This window comes from Rhodnius prolixus, unplaced genomic scaffold (assembly GCF_049639745.1).
Source record: "Rhodnius prolixus isolate KJV_2025 unplaced genomic scaffold, Rpr scaffold_5, whole genome shotgun sequence".
NCBI lineage: Eukaryota > Metazoa > Arthropoda > Insecta > Hemiptera > Reduviidae > Rhodnius > Rhodnius prolixus.
Genome location: NW_027411624.1, coordinates 32,436,307 through 32,448,377, shown reverse-complemented (window position 1 = coordinate 32,448,377; position 12,071 = coordinate 32,436,307). Strand labels below are relative to the sequence as shown.

At 29.2% G+C, this 12,071-nt stretch overlaps 2 protein-coding genes across 6 annotated transcripts in view; both read left to right on the top strand.

Annotated features, from left to right (window-relative positions):
• Positions 1–6,674, top strand: part of Kal1 (anosmin-1 Kallmann syndrome 1) — a 53,510-nt gene extending 46,836 nt beyond the window's left edge. For all 5 annotated transcript variants that reach the window (XM_074136899.1, XM_074136898.1, XM_074136900.1 and 2 more), the window contains 3 exons: positions 373–520; positions 4,410–4,606; positions 4,992–6,674. In XM_074136899.1, coding sequence (XP_073993000.1) covers positions 373–520; positions 4,410–4,606; positions 4,992–5,144 — 498 coding nt within the window. In that variant the 3' untranslated portion in view covers positions 5,145–6,674. The remainder of the gene's footprint in view (positions 1–372; positions 521–4,409; positions 4,607–4,991) is intronic.
• Positions 6,675–6,796: 122 nt separating this feature from the next.
• Positions 6,797–11,819, top strand: LOC141458639 (immunoglobulin domain-containing protein oig-1-like). Its single transcript, XM_074136903.1, has 4 exons — positions 6,797–7,038; positions 7,930–8,164; positions 8,873–9,022; positions 9,136–11,819. The coding sequence occupies exons 1-4, from the start codon at positions 6,953–6,955 to the stop codon at positions 9,292–9,294; spliced, it is 630 nt and encodes a 209-aa protein (XP_073993004.1). The 5' UTR covers positions 6,797–6,952; the 3' UTR covers positions 9,295–11,819.
• Positions 11,820–12,071: the final 252 nt, after the last annotated feature.

Here is a 12,071-nt window from a genome sequence, read left to right as displayed (position 1 = left end):
GTGGTTGAGAAGAAGTGATTTTATTGTACTCCTGTCCTCCTACATTCAGTCTATATTCCTTCATCCTTATTTTCTACTCAACCCCTTTTAGGTCTTCAAAAGTATTATCTAATAGCTAAATATATCATTGTATTTAATCAATATTGCACTGATAATAGAGGATAATTTGGCCGAAAGTGTATTATTTATAAACATTAGTTTAAATTATTAAAAGTATAACTTAGGTTTATTTCTAACGCAAATTAATGTAAAGATAATCTGTTTGGATAATCCAAGAACAAATACTAAGTGGATTATAACAGATTTCAAGCAGTGTGTGTATTTCTAAACCCTTAATACATATTGATTTATTTACTTTAATTTTTTGTGTAGGAAAAGACCTATCTAAAAATCAAGAGATTGGATTTAAACACGAAATACTTGCTGGAAGTACGAGCACAGGTTCAATATGGCAAAGAGAAGATGTGCAGTGAAAAAGTTGGAATTAATGTCAATCCATCATTCGCAACATATGTTAGAGGTAAGAGTTGGAAGATAATTTAAAAACAAAAAAAGACGTGTGACTTACTAAACAATTCAATAATCAGTAGGTTACAAAATTTTTAACTAATAAGTTTGAACGCATTAGATTATTTCACTCTTTATTGATATGAGAAGCTTGTGAAGAGTAAGTGATAAAACGGGAGGTATACAAGTATGGCCTTCGAAGCCGTCTTGGGATTTCCAAGAAACGTTGATCTAATTAGTAAATATCGTGTTTCGTCAGAACTTTTTACCACATCTTGCCATTCCATCTTCAACAATCACGGATACGAATATTCTAGGATTAATTATAGTTTTTATTGTAGGTTGTAAACTGAGTAAAACCTGTTATTAAAAATAAAAAATTATGGATTTCCCTTCTTCAATAATGATAATTTTGCTTTTTAGAACTCTTTTCCTTTTTCTTTTATTGGTTTTGTACTGCATGCTTTTTTTGTTTTAAGTTTTGTCTCAATCTGCAGATTTACGTTCACTATTTTTGAAATTAATTATCCATTTATTTTACTTTCTCACATATGTTTAATACATTTGTTTTTCTCACTCATTATAAATTGATTTCCCGAACCTTGGTTGTTGGGAATATCAAAGAGTATCTGTTTTCATTGTTTATCGTTTTAAAGTTAGAAACTGAAATACATTTCTTTAATGCTAAGGAGGAATTTGAGCAATTCTTTCAAAAAAAAACCTTAGAAACTAATTTAATCTGTATGTGATACAGAAGTAAAACTTGCTGTTGATATTTTGTCGTCTATCCGTTGTATTGATTATTTGAAATACACTTGTCAGTAAACAATAGAATTAAGTGGAGTTTTGACTTAGTGAGTATATTTAAAAAATGGTAAAATTAGTAAATTAAATTTTTAAATGTGGCGATATTAAAATAAAATTAAAAATTGGCTTTAAAGCTGGACGAATTGGTAAAGTTCAGGACTAGCCAGTTCTTTGTCAATTTGTGGTGCACATTGTTGGTTTAAAAATGTTAGGGAATAAGATGTGAGTCATAAAAATGAGTCAAGGCATTCACGGTCATTTGAAAGCAACTATTTTGAGAGAAACTGTGGAAGCTGGTGCTCGAACAAGAATTGGAAAACTTAAGCGGGTTAGGTGTGGCTTATTATACAATAAGTAGCCACTTTCGTGGCATTAGAAAGTGCCTCAAAGATGTAGGCAAATCCCCAACGAATTGCTACCACATAGGAAAAGATACATAGGGTTGAAATGTGGCAAATTCTTCATAAAAAAAATCCAGTTCTGTATGATTCTAATCTTCAAGAGATGTGAAAATTTGGAGTTCTATTGCAACCAAAACCCGCTAATGCTATGGATTTGCCTGACCCAATCAAGTATTTCTGAGACTCGAGAGAAAAAGTTTTCGTGCAAGTTCAATTCTCTGCATTTGGTGACCCTTTTGAAGGTTTGGTTCATTATGAGTTAGTTTCCTAATGATTCACATTTGAACTTCGTTTAGCGGAATTGATAGGATCCCATTCTGTTCAATCTGTTCTGGGAGAAATTTTTTTTCTTTTGTCAATAGAAAAAAAAACTTCTATATGCTAATGATGTCAGACCACAAACTTTACGTCAAACTGCTTCAAAAATTAATGTACTAGAGTTTGAGTATCCATGGTACGTATTTCCGACATTTTACAATGAAATATGAAGTTGAAAGCAAGTTTAATTAAATTCTTTGCCTCCAAATAACCTTCGAAGTTTCAAAGAAGTATTAAATACTTCGCAAAAATGGGTTTAAATGATTAATAACAATGGGTTATACTTAGACGCATAAATTGATGTGTCACTATCTTATTCACTGTCATTAAAGTAAGGAAAAAAAAAAGCAGAAGTTTGCAACCTCCCAGAAATAAGGCATCCGTTAACCTAGAAGTAGATATACAGTGACTCCCAATTATATTGGGACACCTATTACAAAATGATTTAAAAGGAAAATGAAAACAACAGACAAAAGTTTGGGATTTTTTTTTTTTTAAATAACAGCAACATCTGTGGAAATTATATATAAGTATAAATCGATGAAATTCCAAACTGTTAGGTAGCACTTTTTGAAAAAGTGTAAAATAAGGCTCTCAAAAATATTGGGACACCAGAAGTGCTAGAGTTTAAATGTTCAATATTTAAAATCTCCTACTATTTAATAATTGGTTGGTAATAATTTAATAATTGCTTTTTGACTTACAATAGCCCTCTAACGATCAGGCATAGGTGAAACAAGTTTTTGGTTAATTCAGGTGGTGTTTTTTTCCCATTCTTCCAGGAAACATCGTTTTAATTCATTTTTGTTAGATATTACTCGTTTACTTAAAGCACTGGCTAAATATTGCCATAAATGTTCAATGGGATTAAGATCCGGTGACTGCGGAGAGGTTTGGAAAACTTTGGGCAATTATATAACAGTCTCTGACGTATCACCCAAGCCGTAGGTTTGGGGTCGTTGTCTTGGTAGAATTTAGAAGACCCTAAAATACCAAATGTTTGGGCACTTTTTTCAAATTATATTTTAGTATATTACTATAAACCATTTTGTGCATCATTCCATCAATAAACACTAATTCTCCAAATCCTGATGCACATTCAGCTCCAAACCAGAACTGACCCACCACCACCCGGAGGTGCAGCTTTAAAACCCTTTAAAGTTGGCTGTAAATTTTTCTTTTCGAGTTCAGCATTCGCTTTCCTCCAGACCATAACCCTTCCATCTGACTGAAAAACATTAAATTAACATTTTGATTCATCGCTAGAGTATATCATTCCAAAAGTCACTATTTACATTGAAATATTTTTCGGCAAATTTCACTCTCTTAACACGATTTATCTTACTGACAAAAGGATTCTTCCAGGCTACTCTCCGCACTCTCCGAACTGTTTCTGCTCCTTTTTTGCTCTCTGAACATGTCAAAAATTTCACATTGAAGTTTTGGAGCACTAAGTCGGTGATCTTTTTTAATTATTTTAATATATAACGCTGCTCTCTCTCAGAGAGCAGTTGAGGACGGCCTTTTTGTGGGGTTGAAACAATTCTTTTTTCTTTTTGGTAACGCTGAATGATGTTCTACACAGTAGATTTTTTAGGTCCGATCAGTTTTTCTGTCTCTCTAACACTTTTTATTGTCTTTGTGCAAAGAAATTACAATTTTTCTTTGTTCAATCGTTGTATTTGTATTTTTGCGCGACATGTTATACCTGGCTTGATTTATATAAACTAATATAATTATTAATTTCATATTGAATATATGCTTAAGGTATATATTTACAAATTGTATAGATATTCGGGCAAAACCTTGGACAAACTATAAATTATAATAGTGTCCCAATACTTATGAGAGGTAGAATTTGCACTTATTATAATATATATATTTTTTAATCTACCAAAACATTTTTATGTACTTATTTAAATAGTTTTTATTTAATTAATAGTAATTATAAAATGAAATGAATTTATAAAAATTTGAATAAATGGGTGCCACTTTTAATTTTCGTCAATTTTTAACTTCTGTATGTACTGTCCCAATATTAATGGGAGTCACTGTACCTCTAAGGTTATAGTGATTGTCTGCTTCAGTAAAATTATGCCTAATAAAACTTGCCTATTCCAGTTCTTCTCTCTTAACCATTCTAATAAGCCTAACTTTAGAATTCCCTTAAAACTGATATATGACTATACGATTTAACCATTAACCGATTATCGTATTTAACCATTCTTATAATCAACAAATTCATCAATTACAACATGTAGATTCTTTAAAAGCAAGGCTGTTTAAGATTTATATTAAGAAGTAATTTAGGGTTTTCACCTTTTATGAACGGTTTATCTTTTACTATATTAAATTAATGTGCTTTTTATTTTACAGGACGAAATGAAAAAAATACAAAAGGAAAGTTTCATATTCCTGTTAAAGTAGCAAAAGTAATTGAAAAAAATGGTAATTTATCTGCTAAAATAATTTGGAAAGGTAGACCACATTTGAAGTATGTGGTACATTGGGAAGCTCGTTGTCCTGACAAAGATATCGCTGGACATGTGACTATGAACTCTCTAGTAGTTTTAGTAAGTATTCTCTCTTTAATTGTCTTTGAATAAAATCTTTCTTATAGAATCGTAGGTTAATTTGCGTGCAACCTTTAAACCAGACAGTATGGTGTATCAACGTGATTTTTAAAAAATCTATTTACTTGAACTCTTAATTTTTAGCAAAGGATTTACATTTAGCATTATTACTCTTTTATTACTCCTTTGTAGTCAGATTAAACGTTACATTTATTGTTAAGTAATCCTCTGAATAATTGTTTCCAATAAATCTTTAAACAAACTTCGTAATTTTGTTTCATACATTCGTAAAATAGAATTAAGTCAATTTAAAACAAAACCAAAAATAAATTAAATTTTCGAAATATATTTTTACTTTTAATAATTAATTGTTCTTTAATTTCAGGGAACTCAGCTAGATATCAGCTCATTGATTCCCAAGTGTACTTATCATGTTTATGTAAGAAAAGATAAGCCTAGAAGAAAGAAAAATCAATCGGGCAAAGTATCATTCATTGCTGATCCAAATTGTAGTGATTTGCCGCCTAAAATATGTTGACAAATTTTGCTGAAACATATTTTTTTTTCTTGTAAATTTTGTACAAAAGCTCTCTAGTTTGTTAGATGTACTTGACTGCTTTTAAATGTGATTTGATTTTATTAAATTTTCATTACTGAACTATTGATAGCAGTATTTAAGGTATTTAAAGCCTTTTGCGTGGATAATACAAATTTATTTGAAGTAAGGTTTGAGGTGGTCTTATAACTTATAAAAAAGACAAAAAAAATAGTCATATAAAATATTTTCATAAAAAGTATTTAGTGTTTGTTGTAAAATTGCAAAAATTGTAAATGAATTTGTTGTACATAGACCGATACTTATTCTTAACCTTTTATGATAATTTATTAATCTTGAGCTTCCGAACAATAAGCTTCATCAGTTCTAGGGGCCCTTAAAGAAGTAAAAAAATTTTACCCCTGACTTTGGACGCTTAGTTATGAAGAGACTTTAGAAAAAGGGCAATTTTTAGAATCCATTTTTAAAAAGATATTTTTTATCAATTTTTTCTTCTAAATAACTTCTTTTCAAATGTTGTTGGTTATTTTTGGTGTAAAAGGTATCAAAAACAAAAAAAATCTCCGTATCCCTTGAGGACAGTGTAGTGTACAAATCGCAGTCACAGTCGCTTCCATAGGACAAGAAGCCTTTATCTTGGGACCTGAAATAAAATATACAGAATAGTAAGACTGCAGTCCTTAGATCTTCCTAATCTGTTAGAAGACTTAGAAAATTACAGCTCTTAGTGTTTTAGTGGCTAGCGAAATTTGAGAAACTCTTTATTGTATATTTAGACATATGATTTAGTCTTATAAAATATTGGTTAATATTGATGAATAATTGTGTTTCGAAAAAAAAACTGCCATTTTCTATTTTGTACTTATATGTATTGTGTTCTTTGTATACTCATTAAGAGAAAAATTTTACATTTAAGTTAAATTTGAATGTAAGTATTTATTTTTATTTATTAAACTATTTTTTAATTAAATAAATTTAAGTGTAGTAAAAGTATTGTATATAGTTGACTTGCCATTAATTTGGTATTATGGAAGTGTAATACTTTTTCTGCATTGGCTGCTCTACGAAAAGCCGTTTTCTTAAGAAGAAATAAATGATATCTCATGATTTGCTAAAAATAAAGTAACGTTTACTCCTCTATCATTTTGTAAAAATTTGATATTTATTTTATGATTTGTAAAATACATGGATTCCATCAAGAGTTGAAAAAAATATATATTTTCGGAGATTTTATGAATGTCAGATAGAAAGAATAACAGCTACCAAGTATACTTCTAGATATTGTAATTTATTTTATTCCAATGTTATAAATCATTTCTGGAGTTTGACTGTTATCTTTAAGGTAAATATGAACTTTTGCAAATAATATTTTTACAATTTTTATGTTTTGGAATTGTGAATCTCCATTTATAATTTCTGGCCGATCTTTTTTTCTTATCAAATTAATTAAAAATTATTAATTTCAAAAAGAAATGTCCAAAACTGGGAATAAATTATGAATTTACTTTTTCATTTTTTTCTTTTTTTCTTGTTTATTTAAATTGTAAATTATTCATTGTTTACATTTTTAAATTTAACTTTCCTTTATGAATGTGTTTTTTAATTTATTTCAATAAACAAGAAAGTTACATTCAATAAAGTGAATGCCTTAAGGTTTACTACGGTAACTCCCCTAATGGTGGCTCTGATTGAACTAACAGTTTAAAAGTCATTCTTTAATGATAGACACACTACACACGTTTAGCTGACAATTTGCAACAGTGTAAAAAACAAAACAGCACATTTAGTTAATGTTTTCTTTTCTTTTTTTTCCTAAGCTGCCCTGGGAAACAGCTAATACAGTTCTGCTTTGTACAAGTATATACCCATATATAAGGTAAGGTTTTTCTTAATCATTTATTCAAAAATGATAATTCAATAAACGCATTTTAAAGTAAACAAGAGATTTCTGTTTTGAGGTTAATTCTGCAGATTTTCTCACTGGAAGGTGATTCTACAATTTATCATTAAATTATGAAGCATTCTTTTTTCCGATGAAAAGAGCTGAAACAGAATAAGCTTTCTAAAATACGAGTATATTATTGAAATTATTTTAAGAAAAGTCAATCTACACTTTATTTTCAAATTACTAAATACCCCTTTATCTTTTGTACCTTCTTTTTCTTTTCATTAAAGGCATGTACATTTTTTAAAAAATAATTTCAAGGATTTTGAAATGGACACGGAAAGCTAAGTTTTTTTATTCTTCCATTCACCTTAGTCTCAAATAATAGTTTCTCGTCTGTGAGGAGGGATTAAATCCTATGCCATCCAAAGCCTCCACCGAGAAACCAATAACTCCAATTTAAGTTAAATCTAGGTAAATATCCAGACCCGGCCTTGAGCCACTTAAAGAACTCAGTTGTTAGAATGAATACGTAAGAATAATCTCAAGAAACACATAGACGTGAGACTGAAAACTGTTGCCCATTCATCAAGATTTTCCAAACTTTTCCCAAATTATCTTTACAATTTCTTATCATGGTTAAATAATTATCTTTTTTAAAGTTAATAAACTTTAATTGATTTCTTACTATAATGCACATTCTGTCACATAAAATTGGAGTCTTATGTAAGAAAGTTTAGTTACCGAAGCCCCGTTTATTTAAGCTCGAGTTGTTGATAATATCTACATTGTTAGACCTCAATAATTGTAAAATAATCTTAGACATTTAAGCTTTTGATTTATATTTAGTTCCTTTTTTAAACTTTATATTGTGAAATGCAGGCCCAGAATAAGGTACAGTAATACTACTATGGTATTGAGAACACAATGGTTACCTACCGTAATGTTGCTGCTACTGTTCTATCAACTCGTACGAGTGGATTGTGCTCGAGGTGGTGGTGGCGGTAGAGGTAAAGGAAGAGGTGGTCGAAGAGAAAGATATGGTTCTAGAATACCAACACTTATTGACACCAAGCACAGAAATCCAGCCAGCGCTAGTTATTACGAGCATAAAGATGTAAAATCATCTTTTGTACATATATTTTCTAGTTTTTAGGCTTGCTTTTTTTGGTTAGGAGTAAATGCACAAGTCTGTTTAAAATTTTCCCGAGGATTCTTCTAACGTCTTCCTCGTCTAATATCTCTTTTCTTCCTTTCTTTGTGCGCCCTTACAACATTTTAATGGAAAGTCTTTCATCCTTCTGTAAATTATATTCTCTGTTCTCTTAAAGGGTTCAATGTATACCCTGTACTTCTTTCATTTTCCTAATAGTTTACCTTTGCGAGCCTATTCCAGACTTCTTTGTACATGAACATAAAATGTCCATTTTCCCAGACTTAGTTTTTTTAGCTCATTGTTAATGCTATCAAACTTTTTTTTATTCAAATTTTTGTTACATCGTTGTTTGTTACACATACATCTAAAATGAGAATGTCTCTTTCATTGGTTCATTTAACTCATCTAAGAAAGACCAAAATTATTGTATGTGCAAACATTGTTTTGAAGGGCCCCATTCAGACAAAATGAATTTCGCATCTGTATACTTCATCCTCTGGCCATCTCATCATTAGATTAAGAGACAAAAGTCGGGTTTCTTTTGGATCTCATTTGTAAAGTTGGCAAGAAGTAGAGAACTACTAATTTATGTTAATAGCTAAGAATCAAATTTTCTTATAAAACAATAAGTTTCTAATTTTAATTTTCCGTTCCTAAATAATACTTTAGGGTGCTAGAATAGTAAAGGCGTCACACTTTGAACTCGACTATATGCTTGGGCGAAAGATAACATTTTTCTGTATGGCAACAGGATACCCTAGGCCAGAAATAACGTGGTTCAAAGATGGTATTGAATTATATGCGCATAAATATTTCCAAGTATGTATAACAATTTATCTTTTACCTTAATAAAATAGATGTAAAAGCATATTTTTTTAAAAAAAGGAAATATTATGAATTTTGCTGCAAAATTTTGTTATAAATTGTCGCAGGTGCATGAATGGCCGATTGGTAATGATACAATGAAATCTAAAATGGAAATAGATCCGACAACTCAGAAAGATGCAGGATATTATGAATGTCAAGCCGATAATCAGTACGCAATCGATCGCCGAGGATTTAGGACGGATTACGTTATTTACACTTATTAAATTTATAACCATTTATTTAACTATGCCACCCATTATTTATTTAAAATTTTTATTACAAATTTATGAATTTGTCCTTAAATAATATTTACTTCAGCTAGTAACTTGGTCAACGTCATGTAAATAAAATGGTTCAACAGGGTGTAATTTGGCCAGTCAGTATTTTATCATCACATATGATCATAACTTCACTACTTTTGTTTAATTACAATGCCCAATATTTGTTCCTACATTTGGACTTTTTAACAACTGACGTACTTTCATCAAATCAGTATGCTCTCATTCATCAATATCGTGGATATTTTCGTCACATTTCGAGATTTTGGTTACGTTTGTTTTCGCATATCTTCTGGAGGGATATGATAATTATTAAATATGGAATATCAAAAGAATCCAGAAATTGAACTGTAGGAAATCACAATTAAATTAATATTATTTTGCAGGTTTGTTGTCTCACTCATGAGCATTTTAAGAAACCTAATTTGAAAACAAAAAATATAATATATTTCTAATGGTAACTAAGATTAAAAATCTGACAAGAATATTACAATTACTGCTACATTTAACAATAACTAAACTTTTTACATTAGGACCACAATGAATGGATGTACTAACAGTTAACTTTACCTGTTGTTTTGGGTTACATATCGAATGTGCCGAAATAAATATCAGAAAAACGTTTTGTACAATTTAAACATTCGCTTGACTAAACAATTTGTTGGTTCTGTTTGCTTCTGGATGTTTTATTTTTATGCTCAGCTGACATTCTATTGGAAAGGTTATCTTCACAATAATCCCTCGGTCTATCAGAAATTTGAAGAGTAGAATGTTTCTTACAATTATTTGTCTTTAAGATTTACCACTAGGACTTAACATTCAAGTTTTTGTAATAGATTACCATAGCAAAAATAGAATAGATTGTTTTCAACAAAATTATAAATTTAATATAAAAAGAAAAAGACCGTAACTAAAGTTGGTTAGCCTCGTTATATCACATACTAATTTTTACTGTTTCACCCTGAATAGTTCCTTAAACACCCGGTATCTATTATAGTTTTAGTTTCTTATAACTTAAATTCATATGATTTTCACAAAACTGCTTTTGAAACTATAGTTCTTGCAATTTTATTTATATTAACATTCTTTAAGCTATTTCTACTTAAGGCTTCAGAAACTGTGTAACATAGATATATAACATATAACAGATGTTAGAAACTGACCCAATGCCTTGAGGTAAGATATTATCGTATATTGAACCAAATACTTACTTGAAATAATAAAATTTAATTGAATGTTAAGCATGTTAGAAATTTGAATCCCATTAAATGGAGGGCTTCCTTACAGTCATTAATATGAAAAAAAAAAAAATTGCAATATCAAAACTAGCATAAAAATTTTCTTTTTGCCTCAAACATTTCTTTACATTTCAAATATTTTTTTCTTTAAAGTCTAGTCAATAATTTAATGCCAGAATTTATATTTATATATATATATTTTTTTGTAAATTGTTTTACATGTATTTTAAAAATATGTAATGTAGGAGAAGAAATATTTATCTGTAAAGAGTGTTCCAAACCCCTCTTGTTTTGAAAACATTTCGATTTGTAGAGCGATTCATGTCATTTTCGGCTTAAGAAAAAATGATTTAATTTAGTAGATTTTTTAGTAGTAAACTTTTTTTTTAATAACTATATATTGAAGAGCTGCTTAAATTAATACCCAACCTTGCAAGCTTTACTCTCACTTCTTAGAGTTTATTTTTCTAAAAGGAGTTGTGTAGTTCTCATGCTTACAAATTCTGTTTTAGCAGATGAACTTTATTATTAGCTGGCAATCAGGAAGTCGTCTGGTCCTAAAATTGAGTGTACAATTCTTTCACTATCCACAATAAAATATATTGTTAATTTTGTTAGATGAATTAACTCTGAATGTACAAACTTGTCCAAACTGTGGTTTTGTATCCCGATTCAATTTAACAAAAAGACACACTTAAGTCGAGTCTTAACTGAATGTTTCATAAACTTAATTTAATAGATATTCCTAAAAAGTTGCCTTTAATACTTTCTGTTCTGTAGATGATTCTTGCAACCTCAGCACTATTTCTGGATTAAATTTTGGAGATATTGAGGACTTTTTATCCTACGATTTAAATGAATTGATTTCATGACCAACCGAAAACAATATGCAGATAATTGGAGTAGTTAGTAAGATAAAGTATTTATCATATATTAATAGGACTGAACTATAGGAAAATAATCAATACTTTAAATATTCAACTAATATTACCAAGATGTTGGTAAAAACATTAGAGAATTCTTTGCCTACTATTTAATAAAACTTTTTTTTTATTAACATGCTTACATTAGGCTAAATAATTATAATCCCACAAATGAAAATACTATTTCCTGTTTAATGAAAAATTAATTATTACTTTATTGATTAAAATATAAATTATGAATTAATTTACCGAATTAACTGTATATTAAATAAAAAACAATAAACACTTGTTTATAAATGGTAAAAATAAATTATTTGATAAATTAGGATAGTTACCAAGAAAGATTTATTCGTTCTATAATCAGCAAAATATTATTTGTAACTTTTCGTTGAATACAAAATTAAGTTATTAAATTTTACTAATATTTATTTAAAATAACATAATACAAGGAAATGTAACTAATAAACTCAAGTTCCGGTGCAAAAAATAAATGAAAATATCAACAAGACGTTTGGTGTAAATGATTATCACCAGGTAGCAGCACCTACTTGACAAGGTATGA